We start from the raw sequence: 16,676 nt of genomic DNA, 5'->3' as shown, positions 1-16,676 counted from the left end.
CTGGATACTGGGACTGCAGGAGGGTTGTGCTGGGAAGCACTGGGGCATCCACAGGGATCTGTGTCCCTCTCCAGAGCTGTCCCTGCCCTGCAGATCCCACCACTGTGTCACCTCAGAGTCACCATCCACAGCACCCCAGACAGGTAAAACCAGCCTGGCTCTCCCAAAAATAACACACCAAAGGATCTGGAGGAGACTGGGATGTGCTGGGACCTGTCCTGGGTAAGGCCTGCCAGGGTCAGGTCCATCCCTCCTCCAGAGCCCAGAGCTCCATTTCCTCCCTCTCAGCCCAGAGCAGGGGGTATTGGAAGGATCCTTCTCAAGGTGCCAAAAGGAAGAGAGAATGACGCTCCTTAAAATCAGCAACTCAAGCTACTTCCAGATTTTTCTGGCAGCCAGGCCCCACCAGTCCTTGCCACTGAACTGGAAGGCTGTGATGGAGCTTGTTTTGTAGCAGATCTCCATACACACAGTCTGCTGCAGCATTCATCCCTCGGATTTAGATGGAAACAGGCTGGCAAGGCTCCATAGAAGTGATTTCCAGGGGGAAGTTTTCTTGCTGGAGTGCCGGTAGAGGGGCTTGGCTGGAACTGTTAGGGAGAGCACGGAGGGAACAGCTCCCACCAGGAGGTCCTGGTGCCCAGCACAGCAGGAGGAGGAACACAGGGTGACCTTCAGCACAGCCCAGCCCAGCCCAGCCCCGGATACAAACACAACTTCTCCATTTCAGAGCTCCCTTGGCAGTTTTGTTCTATCCGCTCTGGAAAACCCCGCTCACTGCCTGTTTTCTCCAGGACTGCACCTATTGTCTGCTGCTGGAGAGAGAAGGGAAGTGATTATCCTGCCTTCCTGCAGGGCAGGAGCAGCCTGCACCCACCATCCAGGCATTCCTGCAGCAGGGAGGGGAGCAGGCTGTGACAGGGACATGTGGGGACCTGTTACAGACAACAGCTGGACACGGTGGCCGGGGAACACCTGGGCTGGGCCAGTGCCAGCCACCTTCCCCACAGGCACAGGGCTTCCTCCTGAGCCCAGGGGAGCACAGCAGAGGCAGGAGGATGCAGGCTCTTCCCTCCTGCTTCATCCCTCTCTCCCCTCCTGAGCATGGAATAAGGTAAACAGGATGTTCCTATACTGCCTGACCATGACTACAAATATATATAATAATAAGTGTATGGCTTTGGGTTTTACCCAGAAAAACAGAGGTACCCAAATTCCAGACACCTGGCTCTTCCTGGGCACCTCATTCCATGGATTAACTTTGCTGGGTTGTGTTTCTATCAAATGCTGACTGAAGGCCCAGGAATCATCTGTTTTCCAGACCCAGATGCTCTCCAGGACCAAGAGATTCCAGCTGCAGGATATAATTGTTAAATCACATTTTCCAATAAAATTCTTGCTAAGTTCAGAGTATTTTCCCCCCCTCACACATAAGCATTCCTTCAGGAATGACTGAGGAACACCAGGGAAACCTAAACAAGCCCCTTTTCTTGTGGCTTTTCCCAGAAATTAAGAGGATTTCCTATTGTAAACTGCTTAATTACAAATCCTGGTGTTTTTCCCCATCCGGGTGCTCCGAAACCAGGCACGTCCCCATTAAAAACCCCAAATCCAAGGAAGAAGAGCTCCAAGTTTATTAAAACAAATCACAGGCTGTCCAGAGCAGACCCAGACCTCCTTTATCACAGGAACAGCAACACAATCTCATGCCAAGGGAGAAAAAAATTCTAACTCAGGGTCCACACAAGATCCAAGACAGGGAAAGAACAAGAACAAGGAGGTTAATAAGTGTGTGGAGAAGAAGTTTTCAATTAGCAGGAGGTTAAATGAAGCAGTGAGTGCTGAGGGCAGACAGATGATGCTCCTGGCCACCATAAATCCCTCAAAGATGGATCTAAACTAAGCTGGGCATGACCTTGATGATGTCTTTTCCCAAGGGGATTCAAGGGACAGCCTGCACTCAAGCAAAGCATCGATCACTACAGACTATGCACTACTCTGACACATTTTGGGGCTCCATCAGTGGGGGTCAGAGTCTCTCTGTTCAAACTACTGCTGGGGGGCAGTGGATGCAGCCCCCAAAAGGCCAGAATGGAAACAGGGCTGGGAGGGTTGGGGTTACAACAGGGACACGTTACATCTCAGGACTCCACACCTCCTATTTCTTCCTGCCTCCTCTCTCTTTGAGTGCCAGGTGAATCAGAGAGCCACTGGTCATGTTGTAATAAGCCAGGGAGTTGGAATCCTTGATGAAGATGCCCTGAGGGGAGGAGAAAAGGATAAAAAAAAAACACACAAAAGAGCAGTCAGAGCACAAACCTCAGTGTTGCCTTCCCACAGAATCCCACCCAGATCTCAACCCTCCTGGCTGTGCCCTCAGAGCAGGGGATGAGAGGACACTGCAAGCTTTGAAGCCCCCAGAGAGATTCCTGTGTCCAAGGTGGACACTGGAGGTGGGTATAGAATCTTAGAATGGTTTGGGACCCTAAAGATCCCCCATCTACCCCCCTTGCCATGGGCAGGGAGTCTCTCCTCTAAACCAGCCAATATAGACAACATGGCTCCTACAACACACAGATAAAGAGTCACCACAATGGGAGTTACCCAGGTTCCACTCTCCCCCCACCTTTTTTATTTTCCCTTAAAAATAATCAGCTCAGCTCCCTTTCTTGTTAAGGGTTAACAGAGTATCTGCCCACAGATGAACTCTGAGGAGACAAGTGCACAAAGTTCACTGCTTAGGCAGCAGGTTATGCCTGCCTGGGCACATGCATGACTGGAAATAAGTCATTAAAAAGGAACGGGGCTTTTCTCACAGCTCTGGCTCCCAGAGGAAGAGAGAGAAGAGAGAGTGAGCCCTTCCCTTCCCTGTTCTGGAGAGAGCCTTCCCTGAGCTGCCAGAGTTCCAAAGCTCGCCCACCTCCCTGAGCACACAGCAGAGCTGTGGGAGCAGGCTGCTGCAGTTAAATGTCAAAAAAAAAAACCACCAAAACAACAAACTCTAATAAAACAAGAGGCTGATTTCAGAGAAAGCCACACCAAGTTTGGAGGACTCATCTGCAGCAGCAACAATGTGAAAATCCACTGATTTAATCACCTGTCCTGCTGTAACAGAGGGCACATCTGTCACAGCTGTGCAGGAAAAACATTCCCTTTGCTCTTCCAGTAGCTCAGAGTGCATTAAATTATACATTATAATTTTTATTTTTAAAAAGGTCATGTGAGAGAATGCACTGAAGAAACAACCAGCACTTGAAGACCTTATACTCACCTCATACTGCAGCTTCTGCTTCCCAGCTGGCATCCCTGTGGCCTCGTGGATCTTAACCTTTATCACAGACACCTGGGGGGATCAAAGGGCTCCTTCAGAGCTTTGTCCCAGTCCTGCTCCCCAGCCCACGGGGCTGCAGTGTGGGGAGCAGGCTGAGCTCCCAGCTGCTGCTCTGACAGGCAGCACATGGAGCAGGGCAGGGCAGGGGGATGAGCTACATGCCTGGTCTGAGAGGGGCAGGGTGAACACCAGCACTTGGCCATTCAGCTTCCATTCTGTCTTGTCCTGCATGTTGGGAACCTGGACTTTGACCGTGACCGGGCCCTATGGGAAAACACAGATAAAGGCTCTCAGGGCTGTGATAACACAGCTCCAGACTGAGTGTTCATTTCCATATCTTGGTTCCTCAGTAAACACACTCAAATGTGTTTACAAGTTACTCCACTGCTCCCACAATAAAACATTTGGTTGGATTTCTCCTCCTTTTGTGTGCCATCTATCAAGCACCACACACGCTGATGGTGTCACAGGTGAGGGTGTGAAGCACTGAGACAGCTTCCCTGTGCACATGAAACCACAGAATCAGATTGGTTTGGGTTGGAAAGGACCTTAAAGTCCATCCATTCCCACACCCTGCCATGGCCACAGGACACCTTCCATGATCCCAGGGTGCTCCAAGGCCCATCCAACCAAGGACGGGGCAGCCACAGCTTCTCTGACCCTGTGCCAGGGAACAATTCCTTCCCAGTATCCCACCTAAACCTTCTCTTTTACTTTAAATATTCCCAGAAAAAGCATACAGCCCTTCCTAAGGATTTAAAGCTCCTCCTGTGGCACTGGCACTCCTCAGGAAGGAAGGGAGGCTCACATTTAGCTCACCTTGTTATGGAATACACCACATTACACCCCACTATCATGCTGGCACTGATACTCTAATCTCTTTGCATCTCCAGCTTAGCCCTCCTCTCTTGAAAAGCTCATTAGCAACTTTAGTTCTTCTCTGCATTATAACCTACCTCTTGCTGCCCTTAATTACAGAAGAGCATTATCCCACCCTGTGTAGCTCTTCCCAATAAGAGACAAAGGAGTTTGGTTTACTCAGGAATGACAAGAGAAAGTAGACACCCCATGAAATCCCTTTCTTGCCAGGTATTTTTGCCCCTCTGTGCATGGAATTGGCTTTGCAGCCCCTTTGGAGTTGGAGTGGAGCAGCCCATGACTCTGAGCCACACATGTACCTTGTTCCTGCGCAGAAATTCCTCCTCTGGAATCAGGCTGTCCTCACTCTTCAATTTCTTGGAGACTGGCTCATCCTCCATGGGTGGCGGGGGGTGCACGGGAGGCATCGGCGCCGGGGACGGCACCGGAGCCACGGGAGGAGCAGGGACAAAGGCTGCAATGGATGGGGACACACAGCACAACCCACAGTCACCCCCTGAGTGCACAGCAAACACCCCCTCACAACAAAAACCCTTTGAGCAGAGCAGCACAGGCTGAAAATAAATGCCACAATACATGGAGGAAGTTACAACCAACAGCAACATGCAAACTTCAAACATTCAGAGAGCTCTTATATTGGGAAGCATTCCAGGAAGAGATAACAAGGCATGAGAGCTTCCTGCAGATCTTGCAGAAAAAGAACACGCTCTCAGTTTGGCAGGCAGCGGTGCCAGCTCCTCCAGTTAGGGAAGAAAAGAAGATGAAAAAAAGGAAGAATTGCTTCTTACATCATGCTTTTTAACTTCAAAGCACCTAATGAGGAAAAGGGCCAGCAAACAGCTTTTCCTCAGCAGCAGCAGCTTCTGTAAGGAGCTGTGACACCCACTGAGGTGCTGGCAGCTTCTCTTTACTTTGCATTCTTAATTTTCACCCGGGCAGGCTCCTGGGGCCACAGGACTCCCTGCACTCTATGGTGCAGGAAGAGCCTTGAGCCCAAAAGCAGGACTAGGTAAGCCATACCAAACACCCCCAAACTCTTAACAACACAACTTAGTGCCAGTTACACAGCAGGACCAGGGAACAGGGGGAAAAGGCTCCAAACCAAAGCCCACCCTAAAGGAATTACCCAACAACTCCCCACGGAAGGCACTGACCTGTGGGGACGATCATGGGCGGCGGGCGGGGGCTCATGATGGGGGGCGCAGAGGGGGGCATGGGCACCACGTTGATGCGGGGGGTGTGGATGATGGGGGGCATGGGGGTGGCTATGACGGAGCCCGGGGGCAGCCGCACCACGGACGTCATGGGGGGGCGCGGCATGACGGGCACTGCAGAAACCACGGCGGCACGGACAGGAGGAGGCATCTGGGGAGAGAGGGTGAGGCTGCTCAGCAGGAATGCCCAGGGCTGCCCACAGCCCCTGTTAAAGTAACAGGGAAACACAGAACCACGGGTTCTGCTGTATAAAACTTGCAGAGAGCCTTGTGGCCCCACCATATGGGCAACGCAAGCTGCTCTGAACAGGCACAGAAACCTCATTAACAGATTAAAGGGGTCCTCCTTCCCTCCCCGCTGTGGGATCAGATCTCCAGGCACTTAATTCCTTTGCTAAATTGCTGTTTGGGACTCACAGCAAATCCCTTCTTGTTGCTTTGATTTTTTAAGATTTTCCCAAGGTTTCTGATGTTAACATTTTTGTAGCGAACTTCTTTACACACTTTCTGTAAATAACTCATTGTTTTGCATTCTTTTATAAAAAAGGAGAAAATTGATAGACTGTTAGTTTGTCTAGTGTCCTTGGAGAGGTGGCATTGTCACCTTCCAATCTGCTGTCACTTTTGGAAAACTATAAATGTTAGAGTCAGAAAATAAACTTCTCTTTTTTCTTCCCTTTGAAAACAGCGGTGTGTGCTTCTGCTCTTTCATGTCCTATAGCAACACTTCTTACCTTGGGCTGCTTTTGTCTAACATCACTCTACACCAACAAAGGCCCCCAGCCATCCCTTTCTTAGCCATATTCTCTGCCTCCTAAATCCCACTGCCCAGCTGATCCCAGACTTTTTGATACCTCTAAGGTAAAAACTCCACCTAAGTATGATATTCCATTTTTAACAGCAAGTTCAATAAGGTTCTTCTAATGTTTCCAAACTACTCTTAAACCACAAACTTCCCACAACATCATCTTCCATGCTAGCACCCATGACCTCCATCAGGACCACTCCTAATTAACTACAGCCCCAGTAAATGGCATCTGAGAGCCCAAGAACTCACGGTGGGTGGGCGAGGTACAGATGTGATGGGCTGGGCACTGGCAGGGGGGTTGGAGGCTGAGGAAGGAGGGGGTGGCTGGGGTATCTCGTTGGGTTTGCTGGGCCCGATCTTCTCCTTGCTGTCATCCTCTGGCACCAGTCCCTTGGCCTTGTGGATGGCTTCAATTTGCTCTTGCAGAGTGATATTGGCCTGGGCAGCCTGCTGTGTGCGGGCCATGCTGCCCGAGTGGCCATCCCAGGTCACCTGAGAGAGTAAAATAAATCAAATTAACCCAACCTGGCCAGACTGCAAAGAAATCCAGAGAGCAGCTTGATAGAAAGAAAAACAATTCAGGACTCTCATGTCTCTGAGCATTCACAATGCTACAGGGACCTACTATAAAAACAATTCCAACCAATTGAACACAAATTCCCAATTTCTACTCTACCTTCTCCTCTGGTTTCTGGATCTCTTCTTCACCAATCTTTTTACCAATGGCAGTCTCCTCTACACCAAAGATATCAGTACGACGCTCTGCCAGCTGCTTCAGGCTGCTCTCAATATCCAAACCTGAGGGAAAAAGAGCAATTCTTATCTCAAGGAATATAACAAAACTTCTTACTGATCTATTAGCTGATACCTAGTGGCTGAGTGATGCTCTTTTCACACAGAGTACTCTGAGTCAGAAGGGACCACAAGGCAACTTTCTGTTTTTTTGGAAAGATAGTGCCCATCAACAGCTGACAAGCACTCCCATCTCATTCTCCCAGAAAGGGCATCACACAGAGAGCTCCATTCCAGATGGTGCTGCTCAGGGGGGCAGTGAGGGGCTGTGCAGTCAGTGCTCAGGCTGACCTGGGGCATAGACCTCGTCATCACTCTGCTTCTCCCGGATGGACCGGTCGCGCTGCTCCAGCCAGCGGGGATCCAGCAGCCCAATCCTCATGTGCTCCTGCATTTTACTGGCAGGAATCTTTTCTCCAGTGATGGGAGACACCAGGTACTCATCCGGAGCCGGGGCGGGTGGCAACGGTTTTGAGGCTAGGAGAAGAAAACCACAGCGTTGGTTCAGGCTAGAAACAAATGGTTTGGGATTGTTCAGGAAGAAATAAAGGTGGGTTTTCAGTTTGATTTACCTTTGGGGTCGTAATCCTTCCGCACAATGACCTGGTCTGGTGTTGGGGGGAGTGGGGGTGGCATCGGGGTTTCTGGAGGAGGAGGAACTTTCTGACCTTCATCTTCATCATCTGACCCCTTATTGAAAAGGAAACAAAAATCACAACCAAGTTCCAGCGGTCAAATTCTTTTGAGACATCCTACACAGTGCTTAAGAACAGATTTATGCAGCTTCAAAGCAACGGAGCTGTTTTGGACACCTATGGCACAGTGGTTCCTCTGGACCATGATTCAGAAATTCAGCAGCCCCAGAAGAGGAAGCAAATATTCCTCAGCTTCCACATTACAGCAGCCCTGTGCACAGGGGCTCACAGTTAACCACACTCTTGTTCCCTGTTACCAGAAAAACAGCTTACAGTGGGCAGAGGCTAAGATGAGTCATCTGTCAGTGCTCCAGACTCTGGGCACAAAATAGCCTGAAAGACTCAAAACCACAGAAATATAAAATCCACACCACTGGGTGTCAAGATTACTGGATTTCTCTCTTGGAAAACATTAAAAAAACAACCTTATTCCAGCAGTAACAGGTTGCTTGGAGATGTCATCAGAGAGAAATTTCATTTCCTCAAGAAACTGAAGAATTATTTACAGTGAAAGTGGGGACCATTATAAACCACATGAACTTCAGGGGACAGAATCCTATTGTCCAGTTACCTCATCCATATCCTGCACTTGTGTGTCCTGATCCAGCTGGGCTGGAGGCTCATCTGTTTTCTCTTGCTTTTCATCTTCCTCATCTGATTCCACCTCCATCTCCACCTCCTCACTTTCCCCAAACTTCTCATAACGCTCTTGGATCAGGATTCGAGCTCCCAGCTCTTCTGGAGTGGTGGGAGGAGGGAAATTCCCTACAAAGCAGAAAACAGAGCTTCTGTTTCTCTATCCCATTACATTACTCAGCACACACTGACAGAAATACCAATTCTTCAACAGAAAGCAGTGGCAACAAAATTCTTGGCAGCTGGAAGATAAGGAAGGGAATGGATGGAGTCTGTACAAACACCAGCATGACACATGAAGATAAAGTGACTTATAAATGGAAGCACAACTAGAAAGTGGGACAAGCTCTGGTATCCTGGTGGAATTGGAGAAGTGGACACTACTGCAGTCCTGGACTTCCTTCAAGGAGAACATCAGTGACTCCAGAGAAAAACAACAGCCTTGTGTCGCAGACATCTTTTATGAAAAATCCTTTCCTTAAGATTTTCCCTCCTGAGAAGCTGGGAGGCCTCAGGAACAAAATGTAAACAATGGTTATCTGCTGCTGTGGAATGCAACAGGTGCATCTGTGATTGGTCTCATGGGGTTGTTTCTAATTAATGATCAATCACAGTCAGCTGGCTTGGATTCTCTGTCTGAGACACAAGCCTTTGTTATAATTTTTTCTTTTTCTCTTCTTAGCCAGCCTTCTGATGAAATCCTTTCTTCTATTCTTTTAGTACAGTTTCAATATAATATATATCATAAAATAATAAATCAAGCCTTCTGAAACGTGGAGTCAGATCCTGGTCTCTTCCCTCATCCTCAGACCCCTGTGAACACCGTCACAGCCCTGCAAAATGTCACTGTAAGGCTTTTCCCTTCAACTCTGAAGGATAAAAATACTGCAAACCCCAATGTCTGCCTAAAAATGGCACTTCAGAACACATTTCCTGACAACATTTAACATCAGTACCTTGCTCATTGGGCTGGAAGTCAACTGTTTCCACAACCACAAAGTCGTGCCAGTCAATCTGGGCATAAGCAACGCGCTCCTTCTCCTTCTCCTCCTCCTCCTTCTTTCTCTCTCGCTCCTGGAACTTGGCCCACTCCACTCTGTAATAGACCTGCAGGAGCAGACAGAGCCTGGTGTCACACAAGGAACAGAACAGCCATCCCACTGCTGGGTTGCAGTGAAATGAAAGGAACAACAGCTGGAGCAATGTCAGGCTGAGCTCAGGGCAAGGTTCTTCCCCCAGAGGGTGCTGGCACTGCCCAGGCTGCCCAGGGAATGGGCACGGCCCCGAGGCTGCCAGAGCTCCAGGAGCCTTTGGGCAGCACTGCCAGGGATGGACAGGGTGGGGCTCTTGGGGGTCTGGGCAGGGTGCTGGGATCCTTCCCACTCAGGATACTCCAGGATTCTCCTCTGTAAGCACTTGGAAATGGGCTTGTGCAGTATCTCTGTGCTGCCACAAACTACCCCCAATAGCAGCACCAGCTGCAGCTTAAGGCAACTCTGAGCCTCCTGTACTTGAGTGACAGCAAGTGACACAGCCATTTTATTCTCTGTTTGCTGCCAACAAGCCAAAAACACGCAAAAAGAAAAAATTCAAAACGTAGCCAAAATGCTTCAGCATTTTTTCAATTTTTTTTTTCTAGAATACCTGATCCAGGACTTCCTTGGGATTTTCAGCCTCCTTCTTGAGCTTGAGGAGCAAGCCCTTTGGTGGGATCAAGATCTGAAACACATTTTGCATGACAGTTGGTGACAGGTCTTTATTTCCAATTTTTATTATCATTATATTACATTATATTATACATAAATAAAATAAATAAATATTATATATTTATATATTACATTATATAATATATAATAATATTATATATTATTATTGTATAAAATTATTATAGAATATAATTATATAATACAATATATTCTTATATAAACTTCCAATTATTATTATATGAATATTTATATGATGTATAAACATACATATTCTTATATTCTATTAGAATATATTATACTATATTAGAATATACTATACTTATATTATACTATACTTATATTATACTATATTATATTATATTATACTATACTTATATTATACTATACTTATATTATACTATACTTATATTATACTATACTTATATTATACTATACTTATATTATACTATACTTATACTATATTATATTATATTATATTATATTATATTATATTATATTATATTATATTATATTATATTATATTATATTATATTATATTATATTATATTATATTATCTTCCAATTATTCTCCAGGTTTAAAAAAAAAAAGAAAACAAACTTTATTGAGATGACAATAGTGTGTGGTACATTTAGGTGAGAGCCCACTGTGTTCAGCACAATATCCTCTCTGAAGAGTAGGATTTCAAGGCTGGATTCCTGGATATTTCCAGCCTGGCTGCTTTGTAGGGCTCCATCAGCCCTCTGAACTCCAGGGAAGGAATCCCCTGCCTGGAGCACCTTTGTGGAAGTACCTTTGTGTACTGCTCCACCAGCTTGGTGAAGTAGTTGAAGAGGCTGTGCTGGGGGCGCAGGAAATCAAACTGGTAATTCCTCTGCTCCTTCTGCATGAGCTGGGTGAGGAACTGCCGCCCGTTGCGCGCCACAAACTGCGCCGTGAGCTTCACCACGTCCAGGTCGAAGGCCGAGATGGACGGAGGGTCCGCGATGAACTCGAACTCGGGCGGGGGCTCCTTGGGAACCACGGTCTCCTGGATCACCTGGGCCTGCACCTGCAGGGACAGCACACAGCCCTGTCACCTCCTGGGCTGCCTTGGCAGGCTGGGCTAGAACAGAGCCACTCAGTGTCGGAGCTCAGTGCATCCCTCTGGGTGTCCAGAGTTGCCAGGACCCTGCCAGGGGGCTCAGAGACCCTGGCACACAGCCCAGAGCACCTGTGGGTTTGATTGTGACCCATGGAGCAAACTCCCAGCTTTGTATGAAGACCTGAAAGCCACAGAAGTTCAAGTAGTGTAATAACAAAATTATCACTAGGTGAAAAAGTAGATTTTGGGGTTTTTAGAACAGGGGTTTTGGGGACAAGATGGAGGGACTTGGGCATGTCCAGCCTTTCTTCTTCTCCTTCTCTACCTCCATCTTCTGCTGTGATGTTGGCACTTTGGGACTGGTTTAGAGTAGAAGCTCACTGTCTAACATAGGTGATAGGTATGGGGAAGTAACTGTAAACATGTTATACACAGCTTGTATATAAAGCGATAACACTGCCCTGGGGCAGGCAGAGTGCCTGGAACTGTCCTGCTGAGGGGACCTTGGCTGGACAGGAGAAAAATTTTTCTAGATAAGATACAATAAACAACTCTGAGACTGAGAACTGAAGAGCTCTGACTCATTCTTCAAATGTGCGGGCCGAAACAGAGACTGTTCACGTGTCTCAGGGCTGCAATAAACTGTGAACTCCTGAGAACACAGAGCTAAAGGATAAAGTAGGGATTTTTCCCACCTTGGGCAGCACAACTCAAAATGGCCACAAAATAGACAACAGGTCAAGGGGTCTCTCACTTTTATAAATTTTGCTCCATTTGATATTGGAGCTAATTGTCCAATTACAGCTTTAGCCCATAAAGTCTCATCCTTCTTGTTTTCTCTCTTCAGGCCCCTGTGTTTGTGATCTTGGGCCTGGTCCTCAGCTAGAGAAGGAAGTGTTTTGTCTCCCTGCTCTGTGAAGAGAGCTCACCATCCATAATATGAAGCCTAGACTTACACACTAAAGCAGAACATAATCTGAAAAACACAAAAGCTAAAACCTGAGGCATCACCTGCAAGGAACAGTCACCAAACACTCAGGAGAATATTTTTTTTCCTCCAGCTGCTGCAGGAAAGCAATGCCAGTTGCCATCCTGGCAGGTGCAAGGATAAGAAATCATCAGGTATAATTTAATACTATTAAAAATGTTGTTCCAACAGCAAACAAATCTGGAATGTATCAGGCCTTTGCTACAGGCCTCCCAGGGCCAGCAGTGTGGCTGCTGGCCATGCCAAGCATGGAAAAGCCCTGGATTCACTCCATGCCCTTTTCCCACCCAGAATGTTTAAAGGCACACCTGAACAAGGTGAGCAGCATTTTGTACCCCAAGTTTTAAGGGGAGGTTGATCCTTCTCCAAAACTGCACGCAACAAGGCCAAACAGAACTCCAAAGGACTCCCAAGGCTTGCCTCTGCCACATTCAAAGTGATCCCCAGTGTAAGTACTTTGTAAGTCAAACAGAGCTAACTTAATTAACATGGACCAATTAAACTGTATTTGGCAGTTTCAAACAGCTTTCAGTTAACAGCAGCTGGGAGATGCACATCTGCATCAAAACAAAGCCCCAGACACTCAACTCCAAGCCTGTCACTGCTGGCATTTTGACAACTGTACAACCAACTTCTCCTTGACTTTCAAGCTTCCTCCTCAACCCCAGGCTGTGACACCACTCCAAAGTGACCAAACTCTTCCCCAGAGGGATGAAAAGGAACCCTCACCTTCTGAGGGAGCTGCTGCTGGGCACTCTGCTGCTGCTGCATGACCTTGGGGATGGCAGCTGAGGGCTCCTGGGCTTTGCCCTCCTTGAACTCGCTGACCTTGTGCCGGTAGTAGGCATGGTAGGGGTCGTTGGGGTTCAGGAAGTTGAACTTGGGGTTATTTATTTCATTCTGACGAATTCGGGCTTCAAATTCTGGGCCATTTCTGGGGAGCAAGAAGAAAAATTGTTCAGATCATCAACTCAGTGGTAAAGGTTTCTTTCAGACTAGGACATGCTGAGGCATCAGCCCTTGGAGATCATTTTCTCTCTCACATGTGAGGAGTTTTTCTCTCTGTAGCTGGACACACACAGGTTGGATGCAATTGTCCCTTAATTCTGTCTTTAATGTGAATATTAAAAATTCACACTCACAACTGCTCCACAGTTGTGTCTGCACTCAAAGGCCATTTCCACCACTGACTGAACTTTACAGCTATGAAGCATGAAGTTGACAAGTTACTATATCAATTTTATCTGCTCTATTAACAAGTTCTCAAGACTAATTTCAGTTCCAGAAGGATCATATAAGGGAAAAAAAGCAGTAAACATCAGCCAGTGCAGGGACTGAGCAGCCCGAGTGCTGCATTCAGGAGCCCCAGCCCAGGTGACACCCCCTCCTCCCACCTGAAGCACGAGCCAGCTATTTCAGGGCAGTCTGAGAAAACTCCCAGCTGCCACAGGGTGTTCCTCTTCAATCCTCTGGATATCTCCCAGCCTCATTTAGACATTCCACCTCCTCCAAAAGAGGAGGGCTCTGCAATCCCAAGGGATAAACACAGTCCCTTATGCTCAGAAGCAGCCAACACCCTTGGCAGCACTTTGGAGATGAATTACACAATAAGGGTTTGACTGGAGCAGGTTCACTAATTCTCTGAAAGCAAACCCCACCACATTTTAGCACTAAAACACATCCAAGGCTCCCTTTGCACCTGGAATTTGGTTTCCCCTTCAGATCATTCACAACAGGCCCTATTACCCAGTTATGGCAGCACCCACTGCACATTTGAACAAGGATTTTATTTATTTACTACCAGTTTCTCCAGCAAAGGGTGTCTTACACCCCCTTCAGTAGAATATTGTTGTTTCTTTTCCAATTCTTAAAATCCTTCATGCAAAACCACTAAACTGGGACCTGTTGCAGCTTCTAGGGCTGCACTGAGCAGCAGGAGGATGAAAATGCCAGGAGCAAGAGACACCAGCAGTGCCACTCACCTGGCTACAAAGCTGGCAGTCTTGTCCACAATGTTCCTGACCTCTGGGGGAGGGTAAATGATCCCCACCACAGGCTTGGCTGGGGCTGCCTCCTCTTTAGGCTCCTCTTCTGGCTGTAATAAAGATAAATTCATTGCAAAAGGTGAAGGGGTGTCAGGATCAGGCATTCCAAACTCTCCCAATGGCACACAGGAACCTTCATCCATCCTCCTCCTCCTCCTCAGCACTGAGCTGGCTGAAGAACCTGGATCATCCACCCCACCAATTCCCTGGATTCTCAGGGGCAGCAGGACAAGGAAGGTGCCTCCATGGGAAGCACAACAATTTTCCTGTCTCAGCCTTGACCCCAGGGCTGTATTTAAATGCTGAGCCAGGAGTCTCCAGTAACATTTCCAGCAATAATTCATCATTCCTCACCAGCTGTGGAAGTTCTGTATCCTCCCAGGGGCCTGTGGGACCTGAATTATAAACTCCACATTAAATAAATCACAGCTTTTAATGCCAGTGTGGCTGCAACAGAAGCTGTTTTGAAGAGAAATTCTCCAACAGAATGTTTTTCTGATGTTACAGGAGGATCCAAACTAAAATCCCAGAACCTTCACTGTGGATGGCTCTGTAAAACCAAGAGCTGCCTTTGCAGGACACTAAAGATGCTGCTCCTCCTTCCTCACCAGGCAGCTTCCAAGAAAAGCTGTTATAAACCAGCTCAGATCTGCTGGAAATGTTTATAATCCTAACAGGGACAGTCAGGAATAACTTAAAATCCAGGGATAACTTAAAACCCATGGAGAATCCAAGCCAGAGAATGATCTCAGGGCAAACTGGCCCCTGGCAGTGCCCAAGGCCGGGCTGGGCAGGGCTGGGACACCTGGGACAGTGGGAGGTGTCCCTGCCTGGCAGGGGTGGCACTGGATGGGCTTTAATGTCCCTCCCAGTGCAAACCATTCCATAAACAGGACCCTAACAAAGTGTGTTAAGAGAAAGGCACCAGGAACATTTCTAGTTTTCCTTCCCACTCCCTCAGAACATCATCTTGGGGAGCTGAAGGATGGGGCAGCATCACACTCGAGATATTTTATTCAACAGTGATGCCAAGCTGCCTTGGCAACCTCTGTGCATAAAAGCCACTGGGTTTTTAGGGGGAATAACAACTTTCCAAGGCTCTCAGTGAGAGCAGCTCCCTGTCAGCCCCAAGAGTGCTGATGCTGCTGTGTGAGAGTCAGGACAGCAGCTCCAGCCCTGTGGGAGCTGAATCCCCATCTCAGGAATGCAGGAGGAATGAACATTCCCATCTCAGGCTGCAAAGAACATGAAATGGCCAAGGGAGAAAGGATCCGGGAGGGAGCTGGGACACACAGCCCTGCCATGCTTCAATCCTTCCTCACATCATTCCTGCAGCCAGGGCAGCTCCCACAGCCCCTGGGAACTGCCAGGGAAGGACTCAGCTCCTGCCCAGCCCCAGCAGGATCCAAGGAATGCTGGAATGGTTTGGATGGGAAGGCAACCTGGAGCTCATCTCACCCCTGCCATGGCAGGGACACCTCCCACTGTCCCAGGGTGTCCCAGCCCCAGTGTCCAGCCTGGCCTTGGGCACTGCCAGGGATCCAGGGGCAGCCACAGCTGCTCTGGGCACCCTGTGCCAGGGCCTGCCCACCCTGCCACGGAACAATTCCCAATTCCCAATATCCCATCCAGCCCTGCCCTCTGGCACTGGGAGCCATTCCCTGTGTCCTGTCCCTCCATCCCTTGTCCCCAGCCCCTCTGCAGCTCTCCTGGAGCCCCTTCAGGCCCTGCAAGGGGCTCTGAGCTCTCCCTGGAGCCTTCTCCTCTCCAGGTGAGCACCCCCAGCTCTCCCAGCCTGGCTCAGAGCAGAGGGGCTCCATGGCCTCTCTCCAGCCGCTCCAGGTCCCTCCTGTGCCGTCCCAGGGCTGGGGCCGCTCTGCAGTGGGGTCTCACCGGAGCGGGGCACGGGGGTCACTGCAGTGCTCCGGATCAAACCGCAGCTCCCTCAGCCCAGCCCGGCCCGGTCCGTGAGGGCCCCGCTCCCTCCTCACGGTTCGCGCCATTCCCGCTCCCTCCCCTCCCTCACCGGTTTGCTCTCGGCGGGGGGCGCGGGCTGCGCCGGAGGCACAGCCTGCACGGGTCCGGCGGGCATGGCGGGGCCGGGGCCGGGGGCTCCGCGCCGGGCGGGGCGGATCGAAGGCCGGGCGGGGCGGATCGAGGGCCGGGCGGGGCGGATCGAGGGCCGGGCGGGGCTGGGGCCGGAGCGGCGGCGGCGGCGGCACCGACTGGGGCGAAATGGCGGCGGCGGGCGCTCTGCCGCGCGTGCGCGCCGGAAGTGACGCGACGCCGGCGGGAAGTGGGCGGGCACAGGGCGTGAGCCGGCTGTGGGATGTACCATTAGAGTCCGGCGAGGGGGGAGGGAGGGCAGCAAAGCACGAATGCACCACTGCGGCGCGAGGGGGCGCGGTTGTCATGGCGACAGGCTGGGACGCCGAGGCCTAGCACAGTCCCGGCCCCGCGGTTGCGGCTGATTGCTCCGGTCGGCCCGGTTCCCTCCGGT

At 49.4% G+C, this 16,676-nt stretch overlaps 1 protein-coding gene across 1 annotated transcript; it reads right to left on the bottom strand.

Annotated features, from left to right (window-relative positions):
* Positions 1-1,631: 1,631 nt before the first annotated feature.
* SF3A1 (splicing factor 3a subunit 1) lies at positions 1,632-16,410 on the bottom strand. The gene is made up of 16 exons (XM_058816675.1): positions 16,203-16,410; positions 14,114-14,226; positions 12,861-13,065; positions 10,853-11,110; positions 10,000-10,074; positions 9,312-9,462; positions 8,291-8,484; positions 7,597-7,714; positions 7,316-7,501; positions 6,909-7,030; positions 6,482-6,724; positions 5,365-5,575; positions 4,510-4,664; positions 3,494-3,595; positions 3,272-3,343; positions 1,632-2,260 (listed from the first exon to the last, which is right to left on the bottom strand). Exons 1-16 carry the CDS (start codon positions 16,266-16,268, stop codon positions 2,159-2,161), a joined length of 2,373 nt encoding a protein of 790 aa, XP_058672658.1. The 5' UTR covers positions 16,269-16,410; the 3' UTR covers positions 1,632-2,158.
* Between the last annotated feature and the right edge of the window lie 266 nt (positions 16,411-16,676).

Source organism: Ammospiza caudacuta, chromosome 18 (assembly GCF_027887145.1).
Source record: "Ammospiza caudacuta isolate bAmmCau1 chromosome 18, bAmmCau1.pri, whole genome shotgun sequence".
Taxonomy (NCBI): domain Eukaryota; kingdom Metazoa; phylum Chordata; class Aves; order Passeriformes; family Passerellidae; genus Ammospiza; species Ammospiza caudacuta.
The sequence above is the reverse complement of the archived record's forward strand: the minus strand, read 5'-3'. Positions and strand labels throughout refer to the sequence as shown.